The sequence below is a fragment of the Pocillopora verrucosa genome, chromosome 13, assembly GCF_036669915.1.
Source record: "Pocillopora verrucosa isolate sample1 chromosome 13, ASM3666991v2, whole genome shotgun sequence".
Taxonomy (NCBI): Eukaryota; Metazoa; Cnidaria; class Anthozoa; order Scleractinia; family Pocilloporidae; genus Pocillopora; species Pocillopora verrucosa.
Genome location: NC_089324.1, coordinates 1,867,731 through 1,890,426, shown reverse-complemented (window position 1 = coordinate 1,890,426; position 22,696 = coordinate 1,867,731). Strand labels below are relative to the sequence as shown.

The 22,696-nt window shown below is 38.7% G+C and overlaps 2 protein-coding genes across 2 annotated transcripts; both read right to left on the bottom strand.

The window, feature by feature from the left end:
• Positions 1-3,023: 3,023 nt before the first annotated feature.
• On the bottom strand, positions 3,024-5,698 carry LOC131773650 (transcription factor Sp5-like). Its single transcript, XM_059089591.2, has 2 exons — positions 5,452-5,698; positions 3,024-5,333 (listed from the first exon to the last, which is right to left on the bottom strand). Exons 1-2 carry the CDS (start codon positions 5,512-5,514, stop codon positions 3,819-3,821), a joined length of 1,578 nt encoding a protein of 525 aa, XP_058945574.1. The 5' UTR covers positions 5,515-5,698; the 3' UTR covers positions 3,024-3,818.
• A 1,828-nt stretch (positions 5,699-7,526) lies between these two features.
• Positions 7,527-22,666, bottom strand: LOC131773632 (protein phosphatase 1 regulatory subunit 21-like). Its single transcript, XM_059089565.2, has 30 exons — positions 22,474-22,666; positions 22,123-22,191; positions 21,908-21,985; positions 21,564-21,632; positions 20,612-20,707; positions 20,456-20,526; positions 19,332-19,425; positions 18,864-18,922; positions 18,390-18,436; positions 17,873-17,920; positions 17,543-17,595; positions 17,040-17,129; positions 16,783-16,842; positions 16,206-16,307; positions 15,668-15,756; positions 15,021-15,157; positions 14,298-14,390; positions 13,921-13,982; positions 13,740-13,805; positions 13,257-13,346; positions 12,893-12,961; positions 12,636-12,728; positions 11,737-11,838; positions 11,476-11,553; positions 11,295-11,378; positions 10,730-10,762; positions 10,083-10,157; positions 9,625-9,666; positions 9,070-9,168; positions 7,527-8,506 (listed from the first exon to the last, which is right to left on the bottom strand). Exons 1-30 carry the CDS (start codon positions 22,534-22,536, stop codon positions 8,357-8,359), a joined length of 2,361 nt encoding a protein of 786 aa, XP_058945548.1. The 5' UTR covers positions 22,537-22,666; the 3' UTR covers positions 7,527-8,356.
• Positions 22,667-22,696: the final 30 nt, after the last annotated feature.

Genomic DNA, 22,696 nt, shown 5'->3' with positions numbered 1-22,696 from the left:
TTGAGTATGCAAATTCTAGAAGTCTAGACGCTTCCGTACTTGAGGACTAATGCACAAATATTTACTCTAAAATGACAAGTTACACCAAACAAAAGATGGGGTTGATCGCAGCCTGTATTTTTGTGGTTTACGCTGTAGTAGTTACTCCCGCGCTAGTTATTTCGAGAAAATCAGAGATCATTGAGTTCTTCGTTCATGAAATTCTCTCAGCTCGTATTTCCGCAGTCGCTGGGCAAGGCTTCTCGACAAATTGTTTAAAAACTACCGTTGTCTCATTATAAAGGCCAAAACATAGTAGATATCTTCTCTAAAGGATTTCGGAACGTTAAACTTCGATCTAGAGCAGATTTATATGTTTCACCTTATGACGCTATCAACTTCACTTGGTTTCCTAGAAATTTGACAATAAATGTCTGGAGAATGGCGTGGTGCCGATCATTTCCTGGAACAATCACGAAGCAGAGGCACTTGCGAGTGACTATGATCGGGAGAATTACGTAACTTGGTGGACAGCCGTGGCGAGTGAATTAAAGGATAGAGACTAAAGACTTAGCTTCAATCTTTTTACTGAACTGGGTCTCGATGGTTAGCTGCTGAGGGAAAAAATCCAGCCGCGGCGAGTCTTTACGAATGAGGCCGGACAAATACAACCGTTAGAAACAGCCGTCCGTTCATCGGGAAACAACTGGAAACGTATTCTTATACTTGGATCACTGGGTAACACAGCCAAAGATTTTGGTAATAAAGATCGTGTAAAATATGTATAAGAACGATCAGTATCTGCTGGCTGAGTGGCATATTTACGCTTCAGGGCCGAACAAGAAGGTTGAGGGGCAGAAGTATTGGAGCGGGGATCGACTCCCGAAAGGTCACGACAACGTCAGGGAAGCGATCAAACAGGCAACAGTGTTCACCCGAAGAAGTAGCCTGTTGACTTATCTTGGTGCATGGACGCCGGCAGACAATACAGGGGAGGCTTGAGAGAGGTCACAAATTTTGCTCCATTTTTTGCAAGAAAGTTGCGAAAATAAAACATTCCTTGGTCTTTAAATTAACTCGACCGCTACTACGACACAAAGAATTGCGCCAGAATGGCTGACACATGAGCAGGATATAAAGGATCATCACAGGAGTATTAGAAAACATTCAGAGCGTAACGTGACATACCAAGCAGCCTCACCTGTAAAGATGTTATGTCGAGCTTAAGTATTTTTTGTATACAGTGTAACTTGTAACATCACTGGATCGAATCCACCACTCAGCTGAAAGGTTACGAAATTCTTCACTGTTATTGAATGAGAAACTAAATGCAAAGGCAATTTTATCTGCTTTACTTGTAGTTAATTCAATTTTGTTTTCCTGAGTCCATTTATACTTTAATTGTCTCGCATTTAGTCAGAAGGCATAAATATTTAAGCTTCCATAATCCTCAGTCAGTATCTGATTCTCAAATATCTATTTCTAGCCACAACTCAATGTGTGCATTCACTTAAAATACATAGCTGTAGACTGTATGGCACTGTTCTCCGTTTCCTTTTAGCCAAGTGGAAAATGGGTGGGTTTCAAAGAATGGGGTAATTTGGAGAAAAAGGTTTCAACTGAATGAAAATTCTTTATATTGTTTTTTAAACATTTCTTTTCATATAAACAAGAAGAATTTTGCTCCCTTTACAACCCAACATATTCTCCATACTGTTCTCTATACATCACCTAAAGTTCCAACAAGGAAAATTTGTCTAACAATCAAGTTTCTTTAGTTGGTGACCACTTCCTTTACTCCTGTGACCTTAACAAGATTCATGGGTGATACTATTTAAAGGAAATATTGGTTGCTAGTCACTCTTAGGGGTCAGAGGTTGGTATTTTTATTCAAGGGTGATATTGTAATGAGAAATTAGATGCTAGTCACTCTTAGCGGTTAAAGGGTTAACACAACCCCTGATTGATATTCAACTTGTTTTCTCACCTTCAATCTGCTAAAAAGTTGGCCAATACTCTAGGTATAAATTTTTTCCCAAATGGTTACATGCACATTGAGGGCATCACTCAACCTCTGAGCTTACCTTCATTTCCAGCAAAACATAGAAACATCACAACTGTTCTGTAGGCTACACAAAATAATGGTGAAGTCTACACTTCGGCTAGAGCTTCTCCGATTCCTTGGCATGAAGCAACAAGTAGTATCAACACCCTCCCATGGATTGGATGTTAGTCCATCTCAAGGTTCTCCCCATGCTTCCCCGACCATTTGCCAGTACCCATTTACATTCCTAGGTGGAGAGAAGCACTTGGAGAGTTAAGTATTTTGTCCAAGGACACAACATCCACTAGGTCTCAGGCCCAGATCTCTTTACCTGGAGTCCAGTAAACCACACAGTAGGCCACTATTAGGCTACACAAGAGAATACCACAATCTTCAAGTTTCATGTACTTATGACTATAACAAAGTTGCAGGAAAGAGTGAACTAAACATTCTACTCATTCTTTTTTTTAATTTTGTTTGTTTGTTTTTTTTTTTTTGCACAAGACAAATCAAAAGAAGCCAACAATAACTTGTATAAGAGAGGCTGGATGAGAATTTTAAGATGGCAGGATATTAATTCAATACACAACTACCTTCTGACATCACACATCAAGTGCACTGGTTTTGAATGGATTGGCAGAGAAAGACTGCTTCACAGATTAGCAGGGCTCTTAATTAACCCTTAATTTCCCACAGGTAACCAACACAGAATTTCACCCTACAATATCAATGAATATCAAGCAGACAAGTGATGAAAATTGAGAAAAATATAAATAAGGGGATTATTAGTTGATCCAATACCAAGTTCTCCAAACTAACACCACAATAACTGTATCACAGACAGTAAGGAGAATTACTAGTGAGATCTTAAGAGTGAACATGTTAATTTGGAATGTTCACCCACTGAGTACCTGTTTCACAACATAGAAGTGAAACAAAAGCTTCCACTGGGATTGCTGTGAATGTTTTCAAATCAACTACATATTTCAATACAATGTCATAAATTCCTTCACTAAGTTTAATAAAAATAGATTGGTCAGAATATAACTTCCTCTTTGTACAAATATACATTTTCAAAAAAGTTATGCATAATGCTTGCAAAGATCATTCTCATTCAAAGCCAGTAACTTTTAGAAAAATCCTAATTTTCCATCTTTGTTGTTTTCTGTACAAGTCACTTAGGCAAGACTTCTGTTATGCTATGAAGAGAGCTACGATTACAATTTTTCCATGAAAACTAAAAATGATATTAAAATTCCTTTCAGTTTCGGGTGAAACATGCAAGCAGTTATAAATAATTCAATAACTTACAAGGCCTTAAAAAAGTCAGATTGAATTGTAAAAATATAATCATACATCCAGTAGATTATTTAACAACAGAGGGTAGCAAATCCCATCATATATAGACACCTAACTGGTGTGGTAATTTTAGAATTTTCTTATTTACTTCAGCACAATTACGACAACGCAAACTAAAGTTTGCTTTCCCACACATATATATATAGATTATTTGAATAATATACACAACGCTATTCAAATTGGATTCGATCCAATTTGATTAACTCGATCGAAGCACAAAAATCTTGCACATCTTAAATCGAAAGATCACTCTATTTCAGCTTTCCACAAATCTTAAAAACCTAGAGATTTTTGCCACATGTTTGAAATTTACAATATGTTGAACTAAATGTTGCCAATTTTACATCGAAGCATTTTCTCAATTTAAAAAAGAATTAAACATTCTAAGAACTGATTATCAGTGTACTGCAGTTTTTTTTTCTTCTCTATTTCTTCTTTAAACACCTTGACTAATGTTTAAGTTTTGTGCTTGTACTAAAATAGCTGTACCCGGAGTTCCATCCATTCGAACTGCAACGAATTCGTGAGCAACACTCATATCGTTAAGATAGTGTTCTGTCGCATCGCCCGTAAAATATTCATTCTCACTCAATTGATTCTGTTCAACGGCGACCGCAACATTTGGAAGATCTACTTCCACAACTGCCGAACGATCACTTTCCACTTTAGTTTTGATCTCCTCAGGCCGTGGTTCAATAACTGGCAAGTTTGAAATTTCTTGTTGAGGGATCGGCCGAATAGCGATGGTTTCTCCTGAGCTCATCACGCCATTCCCTTTGACTGGCCTTCCATTTGAGTGTGTCCGTACATGCTTTGACAGATGATCACTTCGCATAAAACGTTTTCCGCATTCTGGACACGCAAAACGTTTTTCGCCCGTATGAGTTCTTCGATGGCGTTGCAACTCGTCGGATCGAGTGAATCGTTTCCCGCAAAATAGCCAATTGCACACAAATGGGCGCTCGCCCGTGTGCCAGCGCAGATGCGCCCGCAAGTGAGATGTCTTGCCGTAAACCTTCCCGCAGCCTGGAATATGACAGATGTGTTGTTTACGACCATCAGCTGTTCTTCCTTCACCTTCTCTGCAATTAGGACAAGTACAGGCGACCCGTCGAAGCCGCCGATTGCTCCCTTGTCCAACATTAACGCTGACATTTTGAGCATCTTGCGGAGATTCTGGATGAACCTGTACCTGAATAGCTGCGTTTCCGTTCGCAGCGTTTGATGCGGCAGCGATGACGTTAACCGTTCCAGTGGAGAGCCATTTATTCGGTTCTGTGCTTTCTTGAGTTAAAATTATCTGCCCTTGTGGTGTCCTTGTAACTTGAACGTAGGCAGGATTCTGTGCGTTGTTGTCAACTGCCGCTTCTTGTCCCTGTTGCTCAATAATAGACATACCAGCGTCGCTAGTTCCCACTGTTGTTGAGTACGAAGGCGACACTACAAATTGATGCGAAGGACTACTTGCGCTTTTAGCCCAAGATAAAGGCTTTCCTTGCCACCACTGTGCTCCGATCGCAGTGTTATTTTCTCCTGAGTCGGATTTTACCGTCCATACTCCATCTACCGTTTTAGACAAGTCGTATTCCGGAGTATATGCGAGATTAACGCTGGCTTCGGTGTTTGTTACAAGTCCTTGTTGTGAAAGAACAACAGGACTTGATGTAACGGTTGCATAATACATCTGGCCTTGTTCCACCTGGTTTATGGAGGCATATAGACCCGTGTTGGAGTGATTTTGCGTTTGGAGAACGTTTGGTGTATTGGAGTTGTAAACATCGTCATTTGTATGCGACGATCCGTTCTGTTCCGAAACCCACGAGGTCGCGAACTCTTGGTGTGTGTCTAGTTGGTTGATCGGCGCTTGTAGGATATTCTGAGGCGCTTCAAATCCTTGTCCGATCTTGCTACAAGTCGCAGCTAGCAGGGCCAGAGGAGAGGGTTGGATTTCCTGTCGATTAAAAGCGTTTGGTGGGCGGGCACAAGGAAAAGGGGTGTGAGTTTGAAAAGTTGAGTACATTTACCGTGTTGCAAATCAGAATGCTTCACAAAAGGTGCACTCCATTTACCTGAGAATTCTGCGGCGGTTGTATATACTCCATTTGTCCCCGATGGAATGTCATGGTCGTCATTACGTTTGAATTGTCGTCTGATTACTTTCACAAATCATTTTTTTACTCCTACCAAACGCCGCATTCGTATCCACGAGCTCCCTTTTCATGACAAACGCTAAGTTCGAGAGGACAGCTGCTTACAGAAGCACTCAAATGGCTTCGCGAAATTGACCAATCACTGAGCGTCTTGCTCCATTTGACTGACAGCGCTTAACGCAATTGTAAATGGAAACCATGTGCCTCAGCTGTCATTTTCGCTGCTTCGCAACGAGGCCTTTAAAGCGAGAATGGAGAAATTTAGTTATCGAGTAAACATCACGTTTAACTTGGTTTCACTATTTGTTTAAAGCGTGGGCGATTAAAAGAAATTTCAATTTTGATTGCCACTATCTTTTTTCGATGCGGAAATTACTTCCTCTCGTACTTTCGTTTACCGAGATCCTGTATTTAAATGCACCTTTTCTTTCAATCAAAGGTTAAAGATTTAGAAACTTATTTGAAGGCGGCTCTATTTGATCTCATCACTGATCTTACCGATAGACAACTTTTGTCGCTATTTACATAGGCTGGTTACTCCGTCAGTTAACAATTTCGTATCAAAAGATTCCAAATTGTTTATCAGGTGGCATGACTCTCTCTAAAACCTTCAGTATTTTTACAGAATAGAAATATCTCGTCTATCAAAACGCTGTCTCAGAAATTTCCTGAAAAACCTTTTTAAAGCCTTCATACAACTTCTGATCGATTATTCCTCTTTTCGGTTCATTTTGGCTTCGATCAGGCTAATGCGCTTAATCATTCTAATTAACTCTTCGATTACTTTTGGAGGGAAGATGTTTATTTGAAGTAGAAAGTCCTAAATCCATAGCGTGCGTCAACCGAATGACGAGTGAAAAGGAAACAGTTGCAGTGCAACTTCGTTGAGAACTAATTTCTACAAGAATAACCTAAACCCTTTAAATCCCGTGAGTGACCAAGACAAAATTTCTCCTATATCTATACAACATCATGCAAACAAGTGATGAGATTAAAGAAAAATATCAATTGTAAAATTACTCATTGATCCGCTACCAAATTCTCCAAACAAACTTAATGAGAATCATTTGGCAGACAGAAGGGAGAATTACTAGTGAGATCTTGGGAGTTAAAGGGTTAATACTGATTTTAATCCATATTCATCAATTACTGGTCTTTTTGTCTGTATTTCACTCAAATTCACTTTGTTTATGCATCAGAAGACATGCTGAAGAGAACACTGATTTCATTCTTTTAACTTAACACCTTCACGGTTTATCGCATACGTTGCTCTGAACTTGCGTGTAGGGCAGCACATTTCAAAACATAACGAGATGTTGTAAATTTTCGACATAGCGCTTTTTTCCCAAAATAACTAATACTGGAGGTTATTTTCAATTTTTTTCCAATGGTTTTTACTGCTTAGGAGAGGGAATAATAGCGAAAGTGAGTATAGAGCTTACATTCAATTCAATTGTTCTGAAAGGAGAGATACAACTTAATCCTGAAATAACTGTTAATTTGAGAGGCTATTTTCAACGTCGTTTTCATTCGTACTTATACTTACTTGTATAAAGTTCTCGTTTATATAGTTTGGTTTAAAGATGATAGCATCACTTTAGTGTTTCATATCCTAATGCTTTGATGGTCTCATTAATTTTGAATTATTGCACTCAGTTGAAGCTATCCGTAAGCAGTAACTTTCATGGAGTCCTCTAAATGATAAAAAAATTATTCAGCTCTTGTAAGCCCATAAAATAATCTCTTCTGGATAAATATAAGCCTGGTAAATCTCCTATAAGCCGAGGTTTTAGCAGCGTTTTTCTTTCAGTCCACGCACTTCATCCATATCATTCCCAAACCAGCTTTTTTCGTAGGCTTTGGTCATGCACTCTGGTGTTTGCGAGGTACAGTTCTAAATATAAGTGGGAAGGGTAGGGGAGGGTTGTTACATAAATATTAACTCTCAAACGAGGGTGGTTGCATTGACATACACTACCAAGTTACATCGACCATTAAATTAAAAAAAATTATCAAGTTTTACTGAGTATCCGTAGAATTCTAATACAAAAATTTCTTACAAAGCTTTTCAAAGTTACAGGATTGTTGACACGATCTTGTTAAAGCTATCATCAACTGACCCGAAGTTTCGTTATGGCCGGGTGCAACTGATTTACAGCCCTAACCTTCACAGATGATCAACATGCAACTTCCCTTAAATTTTCAATGCTGACTGACTGAGTTTGATCGGGCCGAAAGGCAATATTTGGCTCTCGGCCATGATTCATGGATCGAGCGAAGTCATAACCTCCAGCCAATTATTTTGACTCGTCCAGCCCTCCTACTCAGTCAACAAGTGCATAATATTCCATAGATAAAAGTGATTTTGGTACATAGCTCAAAAAGGAAAAGCAAAACAAAGCTCAAACACTGTGGTGTAACGCTCTGGGGGTAACTGTTGTTTTGAGTAAGACGTTCGTATATTCGGGGAAATGAGAATTTTTTTTGCAAAGAATTTACTCGACTCGAGAGAGAGCTTGTCCGTGGAGAAATATTCTCTTAAAAGGAAGATAACTGAAAGTTAGGAAAAACATCACAGACACTAGAAAAACTGCGAGAAAATAGTAACAAATCCTACTGTTTTAAGCACTTATGAAAAAAAATTTATAAGAGCTCAAATTATTACTATTAGGAATGTTTATACGGCATCACGGATCTAATAATTCTCCAGATAAATTTTGATGGCCATTTTTAAAATCTGTCTTTCATAAATCAATAAAACCTTCCGCAATCTTTCCCTCTTCACAATATTATTGTCTCTATTTGAAAATAAAATCTCTCTTCGTCACCGCTGTTTTCCCTTTTTCGCCTTACTACCCTTAAGGGCCTCTATTTCGTCTTGCTGTGAGGTGAGCTTCTCATTCATTCCGCACAAATGATCGCTCATCATTGATAACTGTGTCTCGTAGCTTCGCTTGATTGTCTCCACCTCGTCCTAAAAAATACGCGGGAGACTTGTAAGCACACTCGTTCAAATGGCGAAAAACGGTGAACACGCACGCGTCAAGAAGAGGGAAAGCAGCAAGTACGCTAGCGTTTAGAGGCGGGAAGACAGTCATCAAAGGTGCGCTTACTGGTGAGAAAACAGTGAGCTTACACGCGTTTCGAAGCGGGAAAACAGTGAAAGGAACAACAAAACAATCAACAAAGGCGCATTTAATGCGAGAAAACCGTGAGCATACGGACATTAAGTTGCAGGAAAAGGTGAAAATAGGCGCTTATTGGTGGGAAAACAGTGAACACACATGCGTTTAAAGGCGGGAAAACAGTTGACAAAGGCGCGTTTAGTACGAGAACACAATAAGCATAAAGATGTTTTGAAGCAGAAAGTGAACAGATGCGCTTAGTGGCGGGAAAGTAGCGAACGTAAACGAGTTTAGTGGCGGGAAAATAGTGAATACAAACGCGCATAGTGGCGGTAAAACATACAAACAACTAATTCGCGATACACCGATACATGAACAGTCTCAGAGGCGTTTACTGTCAGTTTTAACTCACCTCTAGTTGGCTGACTTTGGAGGTTGCAGTCTTGAGATTTTTCGCGAGTTCTTGTTTTGTCTTTTCAGCCTGTTTCATGCGTCGGTACAGAGCGCGGCACTGATTAAAAAAGAAATGAATGACAACGCAAATGAAACAAAAGAGTAACTAAATAAGTATAGCGCTAAGTTCTCAACTGAATTAAAAAAATCCTGGCCAATGTAAATCATTCCTTTCATTCCTAGTGTAACAAGGAAATCACAGTGAATTGCGTTGGTTAGTTTTACTTCGCTCGTGATTGGTCAAGAAAACTCACACCACCCTCTCCACCAATCACATGAAAACTAAAACCAGCTACGACTTGATTGCAAGCGATTTCCCGCGCCTAAGACAATCGAAATCTGATTTAAGGGAGTAAGTTTCTAAAGAAACTGTGGTGCTGCGTCGGTGGAAGAGTATAACAGGGTAATTTTGTATTATAGATGGCCACCGTAAAGAGTTACAAAGCGGACTATTCGAGCAATAGCCCTTCGTCGGAGCGAAAAATAAAACGAGAAGACTTGAGAAGCTGTTTACCTCTGTACTTATCGATACAGTCTTGCTCTCAGCAAATTGTACCTAAGAAAAATACAAACAATCCATATTTCTTTAAAATCCATGGGAAGAATATTTTCCCAGCTTCTAGAACATGAAGCGATCAGGAGTACTGCTTCTCACCCTGGACGATGAGCCAGTCTATTGCAGGGTTACCCCCAACCCTTCGGCCCCCATTATTTTCCCGGGTTTCCCAGACAGCCTGTTGGTGCCTATTTATACTCCTAGCTGGAGAGAGGCATTGTGGGAGTAAAGTGTTTTGCGCAAGAACACAACACAGTGACCCTGCCAGGTTTCGAACCCAGACCCCTTGACTCGGGATTCGGCGTGCTCACCGCCAGACCACTGAGTTCTCTACCCTCCCCCCTGCCCCTCCCAACTTATAACTGCAGAGTATTCTGCGCCAAAATAACTAACAATTTGTAATTTTAGTAATTTACCTGTGAAGTAAGCTCAGCTACTCTCTGTGTAAAATGATTTTTGATCAGTGTTTCCCTTGTTACTTCCTCTGCTCCCTGAAATTGCATTGAAAAAAGCAGGTCACTTAAAAGTTTCTTAAAAATCTTGGGTAAAATATCCCAGAAACAGCGCAAGACATTGAGGTTGTCCGCGGTATTCACCGTGACCAGCGCATGCGTATTAGCGGCCTTTTCCTTATAACCACGACCAACCAGAGAAGTACATCGTCATTTCATCTAAACCCTTTAAACGCTAAGAGTGATAAGCATCTAATTTCTCCTTACAAGATCACTTCTAATTCACATGTTCAGGTCACAGGAATAAAGGAAATGATCATCAAGTAAAGGAGCTCATGATTGTTAAACAAATTCTCCTTGTCAGCACCTTAGGAAATGTATAGAGAACAGTATGGAGAATATGCATACTGATGTTAGGGTGTAAAGAGTTAAAATGTGTATAGTGATAAGTAACTTTATTTCTGTAAAATAAATCCTCAGGTTAACTTCCAAAGTAGAATAAGAAAAAGTCACAGGAAACTTAAGTTTAGCAACGAAAAAAGAAGGCGTCAATTCCTTCAGCATATTCAATCACGGTAATTCGTTTCATTTCGACAAAATTTGGTTCTTACCTCGGCTTGGCTGAGTAGCGCCACTCCTCCAAGCTATATTCACACAAATGAAATGTAAAACAGCACCACAGTTAGCAATGTCATTTAAGAGCATTCTAGATTAGCATATATTATCTATTTTCTGACTGGAGAGACATGGGAGAGAGTAGAAGGAGCACAAAGAGTTATGGGATTGTAAACTGCGACTGTTATACGGCTGGGACATTCTACGGTCAACCTTGCAGTTAGATCAATGCTCCCTAGCAAATCAAACTCTGTGTATAGCGACATTCCTACAACTGTAATGAACGGCTTGCCATTTGGATTCCCAAAGACCTCAAGGGTTGCACCACTGCCTTGGACAGGGGTGCACGTTCTTTATTTTTTCTGCTTAACATCTAGGAGTTTGCAGCTCTGGTGCATTTTTATTTCTTTAAACGCAGTTAGTATCCTTCCAGATGTTGAAGCTATAGAAATAGATAGCACACTGCCTTAGCTGGCCAACGCGCCCACAAGAAAAACAGAAGGTCCTCAAAAATTAAAAGAATAAACTGGAGCAAATTAAAGGCAGAAGATAAATTCCTACATCAGACGGCGGGGCCTGGACCTCGTAACTATGTGACGTCAATGATGAATGTGATGAAATGGATCCAGTTTCGTCCGAGATAGACTGGAACAGAACATAAGTGAAAACGTAAACTGATAAAGTTACACAAAACCAATATGAAAGCAACTTGAAACTCAATTAGAAAGAGAATTTCACTTACCGACAGGCCGTCTACTGTTGGTAGTACTCCTTTGGCAGTCTGAAGTTTGCTTATCTCTTCCTCCAGATCTCGTACTTTCTAATGAAAGGTTACGAAAATAAATTGATATACGAACGAAAAAATAAAATAAAATTCCTAGTTTGCAACAGAACTGTTTAGCGGAAAAATACCAAAAATATCTTATTAATTTTAAAGCCCATACAATTCCTTGAGAATTTCAACTATTAACTTAATTTATGTCGATACAGAGGCGGGACAAACCTTGACTTCTTTTTCATATTTCACTTGTAAAAGTTGAGATTCTAACATCCAATGTTCCTTGGCTTGTTCAAGCTTGGAAAGCTTTTCGTGAGTCATTGAAATCTATGCGAGAGAAAATAAGTTATATCTGACATGCGCATATACCCATTTGTGCCGGAGCTTATCCCAGTTTCTAGAAAATAAATCGATCAGGAGTATTTTCACTTCTGCTGGATGGGATGTTGTTTCACCGATTCGTCAACCCTCCCTGCTGTTTTGGCCAGTACCCGTTTATACTCCTGAGTGGAGAGAGGCACAGAGGCACTGAGAGAGTGAAAGCTTCTTCCCAATAATGAAATTTTCAATCGTGTCAAAAGTTTTCCGGGATTGCTTTGATTTTGCTTCACCTCGCTCTTCACCTTCACGCCACTCTCTCTCAACCAATCAGATGCAAAACTAAAACCAAACACGACTTGCTCGCCCGCGTTTTCCCGCGCTATAGGATGTTTGGTCGGTTTTTAAGTTTTCATTGGCCCTTACAGGTATTTTCCTTTCATCGCATTGGCCGTCGTGATTACTTTGGTTTTGTTCTTATGACACTCAATCGAAAAGCGCTCTAACACAACAAAATGACCAGGCCAAGGCTCGAAAACAGAGCTCTCGAGTTTGTTGACGATGAGGCCGTGCGTGTCCCCAGTTAAAGAAAAAAGCATCAAAATCATGCAAATATAACAAATACCTGACTGATACCCTGTAACCTAACAACAGAAACTTAAGCTTTCTACGAGAAGACCAAATGGTGTTTTCTCCGTTTCTTGTATTAATAAATCTAAGTCATCTAGCTGAGAGAATCAAGAAGATAACCACTGAACGAAAAGGTTTTACCCAAACACAGATTCTCACGAGTAAAAGAGGCTTACCTGCTGTTCTAAGGAATCTTTGCTTTCTGTCGAACTTAACAGGATCTTGTGATTTTTAAGCGCTACTCTGTAAGGAACTGACTCCGGGGATGGCTTAAAGAAACAAAATAAACATCATGTTTTTTTTTAAAATCATGGTCTCCTTCCCGCGAGTCACACGCGAGCGAAGGAGCTCGTGAGTATCACCAAGAGCTTGCCTCCGTTCGTCTGAAGAATCACGCCTGCTCTGCAAGCAAGGATGTTTATAACCAACTTACCCGCATTAGCTTTTGTATGTAGTCAGCAGCGTGATGTCTGAATTCCAAAACAGCTGGCGATGAAGTAAGCTAAAACAAAATAGAGAGAGAGAGACTCCGAGTCCATCATTGAAATTTTCTTGATCCGTACGAAACAGACATCAGGCTTCTAATTGCTCTTACTATTTCCCTTCCAGAAGTAAACAACATGTAACTCTTCCCTCCCCCGACAAGATTAATACATAATCCAAAAAATAGGTCAAGAGAAAAAAACATATTCATCAGCTTTATTTCATCTTGTTGATGCGCTAAATTCTCTTACCTAATCCACATCGAAATCTAAGGAAGCTAAAAGACAGAGAAGAGTTGATGTTACAACACTCACCTCGCTATCAGCTGCAGAAGTCATTCCTCTTGTTTTGACGCCAGACTTTGTTGAGAAGAAATCCAAGTTTCCACTCATAAACTTTCCTATCTGAAGTTTGATTTAAAGGAATACTGAGTGAGGAATGAGGGCGAAATTTAACCTCTTTACATCCTAACATCAGTATACACATTCTCCATACTATTCTCTATACATTTCCTAAGGTGCTGACAAGGAGAATTTGTTTAACAATCAAGAGCTTCTTAAGCTGGTGATCATTTCCTTTTATTCTCATAACCTTTATGAGTGATTCAGTGGTGATGTTGTAATGAGAAATCAGATGCTGGTCACTCTCAGGGGTCAAAGGGTCGAGGACACAACTGCTGACAACAAGGCCAGGGTGTCTATAGAGCAAAGAAAATCTTATGGCAAAAAATAATGAGACGAAACCGAATCACTGACGTCTTTCGACTACCAAAGGTATTAAAACAAATCAAGTGGTACCTTGGCACTTGCAGTTAGCAGAGACACTAAAGAAGAAACGATGCATTCGTCTGTGCTTTTCAGGGTCTAAAATATAAGTAAAAAAACAGTAGATTAATAGAACACTTCTACAGTTTCACAAATTCATGCACAGATAAATGACAGTGTTTTTATTTTTCATTGTTGTTCTCTTTTTTCTAACCTGTGTTGCTGTGGGCAGCTGATGTTCAAGAGAAACCTTAGACTGGAAGTGTGTTGATAATACTGCAAAAAAAAAATAAGTGTCTCGCGGTGTTAGAGCAATTTTTAATTCAGTGTCTAAAGTAATCCCATATTGCTTTGGTTTTGCTTCGTCATAATTGGTCTGGAAAACTCGCACCACTTTCTCAGCCAATCAGATTCAAAATCAAATTCCATTGACCCTTGGTCACACACAGGCAGCCTGTATATATTTCGATTTGTAACTGGTTGCCTGTTCAGTAATATTTTCATTCTCTCTGATTGGTTGAAAAGTGCTCCATATGTAACTTAATCACACAGGTTATAAGTCATGAACAGTTCACTAGGGCGAGAACATACCTTTAACACATTCATAAAGTTGCTGCAGGGCAGAGTTAAGATGCATAAAGGAAACATTATAATTGGCTGGTAGAATTCCTTCAGATCCGGAACCTACGGTTAAAGAAAAAGAAACGATTTACGTGTGAAGAGTCTCATGGTAAGGTACTATCACCGTAATGTTCAATCAAAAGTCAAACGTAATCCAGGATTTCATTGGTTTTGCTACGTTTCGCTCTGTGATTGGTCTACAAAACTCGAGCCTCCCTCTCAACCAATCAGATGCAAATCTAAGACCTATCTCTTTTTGGTCACTCGCTTTTTCCCGCGCTTACAGCCAGTTACATAAATATGTTTTCTAATGGTTCTCATAGGTTCTTTGTGGTATTTTCCATCAGTTGGAGCTGGGAGGAGGTGGAAAGCGGGGGTTCTACCTTCCTTAACGACAATTTGATGAAGCACAATCCTTCCCTCCCCCTTCCCGCCACATAGACCTCCATATTAGTGAAGAAAATGCCCCTAGTGAAGCACAAAATTAGCTTGAAAAATATTCAGATGGCGCTTGGCGAGATAACATGCAATGGGATTAGTGTGCAACGAGCCACACCCCCCCCCCCCCCCCTTCTCGTTCACTATGCTCGCCTACCCCTTGTTTTTATTTGATCTAATGGGCAATAGTGATAATTTATCAATCAGTTTTGATTTCATAGCACTCTATGGTAAAACGCTTTACTATCGACGTACTTGCTGAGGCCAAGACACCAATGTAAGTGTCAATCTTGTTAAACACGGTGATAAGCTTTCTTAGAGAGTGCAGCACAGCTTTGTTGTGGGCTTCTAGTGTAGTGGAACAAGTTGAAGCTTTACATTCTTCACTGGTGCTTGAAATAAGAAATAAAAAATACACCTTTTGGAACAAGGTTACTTTTTCAGTAGTCATAAACTTGGGAAATCACTATACATACAGCATTAGCTCACATAGCAGCCAGAGTTTCTCCCAGTTTCTGCAGCATGAAGCAACTAAAAGAATTGCTCCTTCCCACCCTCCTGGACAGGATGTTTGTCCACCATAGGTTACCCCTCCCCCCCCCTTCTTCAGCATTTCATCAGGTTTTGCTGCTGGCTAACTTGTACCCAATGCCACTCAGAGAGTGGAGAGAGACACTGAGAAACTGCCCTGCCCAAGAACGCCAGGGTCCGTACCCTTTTTCAGAAACAAATTTCAAGGACTTTTTCCCAGACTTTTCCAGGACTCAGATCGGTTTTTTTTCAGGACTCCAAATTTCATGTGAGCATTCTAACTACTTGGCCACCATGTTCTCACAGATAATATGAATGGGCAGGATAATGATATCAATGATCATTATGACAATAAAATCAAAACTCCTTACCTCAACACAAAGTAAGGAAGAAGCTTCTTTAAATAGTTGCTGTATTTATGAAATGCTTCAGAAAAATCATAAAAACCAGGAATGGTTTCCTAGAGGGACAAAAACAGTAAAATTGATTAGTTATTTGAATAAAATACTCTTTCAAACTATATACCACCACACACAAGTTAGGTGCAGATCCAGAAATTTTCCATGAGGGTGAGGTGGGGGGGGAGAGGGACCAAAAATACCCACAAATCTAATGAGGTGGATAAAGTTCCCCCAGACCCTTCCTCCTAGAGCTACCACTGGATCTACTGCAATGATCCGAACTAAGGAAGAAAAAGTGCACAGACATCTTCATTGTGCACATGAAGTTTTACTGTGAATCTATAAATTTGTTTCCTTTTGTTTATTTCAGTCACCCATTAAACTATTACCAGTCCATCATTTTCCACAATGTCCATTGTATGAGGCCAGAGCTATGAGCGACATGCACTTACGTTAATTTTTCTTTTCAATAATCTGTTTTGACCTGTAGGAACATTGTCACTCTTACCAAAGAAATCAAAGAGTCTGTTTTGATGCTGTTGTAGAATGACACAAATGCTTGATCCACAGCTCTCAGCACTGTTGCATTTCCATGAAGGTACTCACAGAACTACAAAAACACAAAATAAATTTAGAATTATACATTATGCACCACATCAATCAGATAAACCCACACCTTTTTGACCAAATTAGATTCCCTTAAATATCCCTTTTGAGTAAAAATAAATAATCTGAATAAAAAAAAAAGAGAAAAGGTCATTTTGTGCTAGATTTCCAATAACTTATTTTAAGAAAATTTTTAACTCATTTTACACCATAAACTCCAAGTAACAAATTGCTTTATGACCAATTAATACAGATAAAAAATTTTTTTTGGTTGTTGCCACAAATCTAGTTACCAAAATTTTGTTCTACCAATCACCATAATCAAAATGGTCCTGGCCTGGAGCACAGTTTTTACATCATTTTCATAGCAGTTTACATATACTACAAGAGTATGTCACTCAGTGCAAAAGCAAAACCTAGCAAATGAACAAAAAAAATCAGTAGCACTATTGTAATGGCAGTGTAAGTCAGTGCATCACCTTCTGTGTGACAGGACTAATCTGCAGCTGAGCTGATTCTATAAAGAAGGTCTTGAGTCGCTGTAAAGTGGAGAAGTTTTAGATTTAAACTATTTTAAAATCCAGTGTTACATGCTATTCAGGGCAAATAAGAAAAAAAGAAAACACAAAACTGACAAAAACACATAATACTGAAATGTTTTTTTAAAATACAAGTTAAGTTATTTCAAAGACAAGACATGACACTCAACAACTGCTAAAAAGAAAAATTTAAATACCTGTTCAGTGTAGGTAAGAAAGTTTGACATTCCTGATACAAGCTCACGAATGAGTTCGACTGCTTGACAAATTAATTCCTTTGCTTTCACCTGCGGGAATCCAGTAAATTATAAAAAAATTAGCATTCCTTTGTTACAAATTAGATAATTTTAGTGAAGGACCACTACATGTTTTCTGGGGGGGTAGGGTGGGGTGGGGTGGGGTGGTTGGAAAGTTATAGTTGAAATTATACAAATAAGCACCATTATTATTGTATTATTTTCTGATCTTTTTGTTATGTCCCAAACCTGTAAACTAGTCTTGGGCTAAGTGTTTTGTCCATTTTGAATAAAGCTATCTATCTATCTAGCTATCTTGAGATTCTCACATAAGTATTTCAACAACCAAAGGCTCTTGATTGTTAAGCAAATTCTCCTTGTAAGAATCTTAAGAAATGTTTAGAAAATAGCTAGAAGAATGTGAATACTGATGTTAGGTGAAGGGTTGAGGCATTATTTTTTACCTGGTGCCTACGATCATGTGTTGGTACATTAAGTTTGTTCAGCTCTCTGATGCCTGCAATTTCAAGAAAAGTAATGAAGAGAGATAGGTTAAGGTCAATGACTCTCACATTGATAATGGACCATTTTACAGTTGTGTACTTCGTTGCCAAGCCTTCGATTTCGAGTGAGGCTGAAGGTGACCTTGTTGTGATAGACACTAGTATCTAGTTAGCATGATAACAAGGCAATTTATATTTGAAAAGCAGCAAGGTTTGTATCACAACAAGGTCACCCTTGGCCTTACTCTTGTTTAAAGGCTTGGAGATACCCAGCTGCCATGATGTACTCACTTGTATCATTGAATGGAAGTTTTTCTGTGACAACTTTAGAAACATCATCTAAAAAGAGAGTGTTTAAGATAATTATTTATAATAAGTCTACTTAATATGATAAAGAAACATGCACCCTTAAATTTTGTATTTTTAGATTTAACACTTAAAATTACATGGAAATAATTTTTGTGATTATGGCATAAAACTTGAAAGGTGCATTTTTAACAAAAACAATTGGAATCAAGTGAGGTCAAGAACATTTTTCCATTGCAAGGGACTTTTCAACTGCATCAAGAGGAACAAATTTAAAATCAGTTATGTATCACAGGTAAAAAATGGCTGATCACAAACAATTTCCTCCAAGTTTTCTGACAATTGATCTGACCAATAATTTCCTCTCAGGATAAGAATCTGTGTTTCATGGCCACAAGATTGTTTTTCTCCAACTTAATTCCTACCAGTAATTCCAATTGATGATTCATAGATCTATCTGACATAAAAAATAATTGCAGATGTGCCTAAACTTCTCTCTCACCATATCTGGATGTCATCTCTTTGTGTAACAGCTTAAGTTGCTGGTGACTGTCAGATAGGAAAAGAAAATTGTCACTCATAGCAGTGATATTTTTAGCACATGAATGTCATCCTATTTTTCTTCCTTGAGTAATTCTAAGCCTTTAGGCTGTGTTTATCCTTTAACTCCCACGATCTGATTGTTTATTCTCCCCTCTAAGCTGCTACACATTTCTTTATATATAAGTTATGAGAATTTGGTGTTAGACTAAGATAACAACTTGTACCTGATAAGTTTGAATATTCTCATTACCTGTTTGCTGGATAATGTACTAATGTCATAGGGAGAAGTTACATGTTAATCACTTCTGGCAGTTAAACGGTTATTAAAGCCCAGAAAAAGTGCAGTTGTCAGGAAGTTCTGTCATCCTTGGTTTTTATCATGTCTGACCAAGGTCCATAAGACATTATACATCTATTATTATAAAAATCTTACCCCTTTTCTGCTTTTAAACTTGCTACTTTTAGTTCCTCTTCTGTCTTATGGAGTTTTGCCTGGTGAAACAAAGATTTAAACATTAATGAGTAAATCTTTATCACAGAATACAAAGATAATTTCAGTTCTCATACTTGATCAATAATTCGTCTTTTCACCTCTTTTATCTCATTGATCAGTTAGGAAATTTTGGATCAATGCCTGCATCTGGGCAACTACTCACCTACCCCTCCCCTAACCCAACATTAACCCTAACTTGTTATAAGTTGACTGTTATTGGGTTAGGGAAGGGGTAGGTGCCCACTTGCTCAAATACAGACAGTGATCTGAAATTTAACCGTCACATGTTTTGCACCTCTAAGAATTAGAGGGTTAGGGGTTCAGGATCAAGACACAAGTTGCACAGAAATCTGAACAATTATTTTAGGTATAAGTTATGAAGATCCATGAACAAATGGCTGCACAAACCTCCAGTAAAGCTCTCTCCTCATTGAGTTTATCAACAACCATTTTGTGCTTTGCATTAGCTTCATCTAAAATCTTTTGGTGATCGGTGGAATTTCTGAAAACAAACGACCAATTTCAATCTACCAGTATATAAATATCAGAAAATGTATCCCAATGAGTAAAGTTTATTTCATTATTATCATCATGATTATTAGAGCCACTCTACTTCCATCTAATAAGTCCCCTTCTCTAATAACCTCCCTGTCTATTATGCCCCCCCCCTTTTTGAACAGGGACCCCTCTGTAATATGCCCTCTTCTCTGTTGAGCCTCTCTTTCAAATAAACAGCCTCCTTCTCTATCAAGCACCACCCTTATTTCTAATAGCCCTCCCCTCCAATAAGCCCATCCCCCCACCCTAGTTAGTCCCCTCTCTGATAAGCCTCTTGCTATTAACTCCCTCCATTCAGCAAGCCCCCTCTTCGAAAAGCACTCTTTGTTAAGATGGTACCTCTGTCTGATGAGTCTCCCACTTGCTATAAGCCTCCCCCTGTCTCTCTAATAACCCTCTCTCTTTAATAAGCCCCCCCCCCCTCTGATAAGCTCCACTCTAAAAAGAGACCCTCTATTTAATAAGCCCCCACTTTTATAAGTCCCTCCCTCAAACAAGTCCCCTTCACTAAGATGGTTCCTCGTCTGATGGGTCCCCTATCTATAAGTCCTCTCTCTTTCTCTCTCTCTAAAAAAAAAAAAAAAACCCTCTATCTACCAAGCTCCCCTTCTCTAATAAGCCCTTCCTTCAAATAAGTCCTGTCACTAAGATGGTTCCCCTGCCTGATAGGTCCCCTTCTCTCAAAAAAAAAACCTCTATCGAATAAGCCTCACCCTAAAATAAGGCCCTTTACTAAGATGGTCCCCCTGTCTGATTGGTCCCCCTCCCTTGTAAGTCCTCTCTCTCTAATAAACCCCTCCCTCAAATGAATCCTTTTGCTAAGATGGTATCCCTGCCTGAAAAATCCCCCTCTCTCTAATAAGCTCCCCTCTCTAGTAAGCCTATGCTGGCACCCACTACCTTCAGAAGCTCTTGTGCTAAATAAGCCCTCTTCAGTGATTAGAAGAACATTCTGATTGTTTGCATCTTCTAACCTTTCAATTGATTCCAACTTTTCCTGAAGGGTCAGTATCGTTCCTTTGTGTTCCTGTGTAGTTTCATACAACTGCAAAATACCATGATTAAACAGGATTAAATTTATTTCATGAACCTCTGTCCCAGTGAATGCAAAATTGTGATATCATAATAACCTCTCGCTGCAGTCTCTCATTTTCTTGAATTTTTATCTGAAGTTCCTGATCTTTTACAAAATTGTCCTCTCCCTTTGTCACACCATCAATCCTCGACTAAAATGCATAAAAGAAATTGGGTAAATAAACAAAAATAAATAAACAGTGAACAAAGACGCAAATATAAACTCATCAGGAAAGACTGCTTTGCTCTTTGTTAATCTCAATTCTTTAACCCTTTAACTACCAAGATCTGATTGTTAATTCTCCCCTCTAGCTGCTACACATTTCCTTGTAAATTAGTAATGAGAACTTGGTGCTAGATCAAGATAGAAGCTTCTACCTGATAAGTTTGAATATTCTCATTACCTGTTTGCTGAAGAATGTATGGATATTGTAGGGAGAAGTTTTATGTTAATCACTTCTGGGAGTTAAAGAGTTAACAAAGTTTTTCAAAAAGGGAAAAAATTACAGAAAATGGAAATCTCACAATTGGGACTTCCACTTGTCCCACAGTTATACCTCTGACAATGAATAAAAATAATTCTGCATCACTACAAGTTTTCATTTTCAATTGTATGTCTTTTGTTTGAGCAGTTCTGAGAATCTGTTGTTATATCTAGTCAACTTCATCCAACTGATAATTTTCTGTATTCTCATCTCTAATCTGCATGGAATCACAGAAGAATTGTAATGAGAATTGATAAATGATATCAGTCCTGAAAAAGAGGAGGTAATCCTTAAAAAGTCAAAGCCTGTGCTCAAGCTAAGTGCCCTCCCAGCTGAGTTTATCCTTCTTTACATAGCATGAGGCAACAAAGAGTAGCACTACTCCCCCCTGGATGGGATGCCAGTACTTCACAAGATAGATAGTATAGATAGTGTTATACAAGCTTTGAACAATAAGGGCCTTGGCACAAACCACTAGATCACTGTCTCCCTTAACTCTAAATAGTATATGAACAATAGCAACCTTTCCTCTTCTGTTCTTTCCATCATAATCATCGAGCTCCTCTTGCAACACTGCCACTCTCTTTGACAACTTATAAAATCAATGGGAAAAAAAGGAGGTGTCATAATCAAAATCCTATCTTTATAAATTCCAGCTCTCTGAACTTGTCTCCCCACTGTTCCAAAAGTGGCCATTGAGGAGAAGTTTGACTGTCATTAGCTTTTAAACATAGTGCAGTTTTTAACTAAGCATCCAAAGTACATGTAATCCTGAGATGCCATGGTCAAAACTCATTTCATGAGACCTCAACCTCCTAAAATTTGATCATAAAAGTTGCCAAATTAATTCAGTGATTCCTGTCCCACCTGATCATTTCTGAACTGTAAGCTGTCAATCTCCTGTTCATATTTTCTAATAGACTGGTCCTTCTGCCGCAATGTTTCCTAAAGTGGGTAATAATTTTTTAGATAAAATTTTCAAAGAACATGCAAACGAATACTGTTAATGAGTTACTACAGAAAAGAAGCCATGCCGAGAAAGGATGTAGAAGGAAATAACTAAAATAATTAAATCTCCTTACCTGAAGGGTCTTGGTTTTTTCTTGTTCCTCGATAACTGCCTTCTTTAAAACCGTGTTCTGCGCTCTTTGCTAAATGATTAAAAAAAAATAAAAATTGTGGATTCATTATATATATCTCTGTCTTCATTATATATATCTCTGTCTTCATGATCACCTGAAAATCGCTAAAGGTAATTTTATCAAGTGACCTCTAAGTATTTCAAGAAATTGTGATATTTGATTCAAAAATGCTTTGTAAATAGATTAAATGAACGATCGAGGAAAAAGATCTTTAATGAACCTAAGTCATTCTAGCAAGGTTAACTTGACACATATGGCTGTGATGTTTTGACGCGATTCACGGTTAAGTACCTTTGCAAATTCTGCAGCCAATTTCTGATACTTGGCTTGAAGCGTTTGAGAGTCCGAACTCATGGTGGCTCCTTGGGTGTCTTCTAATGAACATCTGATCGCAGAATATTATGAGAAGACTTGATCATTCCAGATGTCATTTGCGTGCCTCCGGAGGCGGCCATTTTGTTTTTCTCGGCGAGTGATCACGTGACTACGCAAATACTTCAAAGTCTCACGGGTA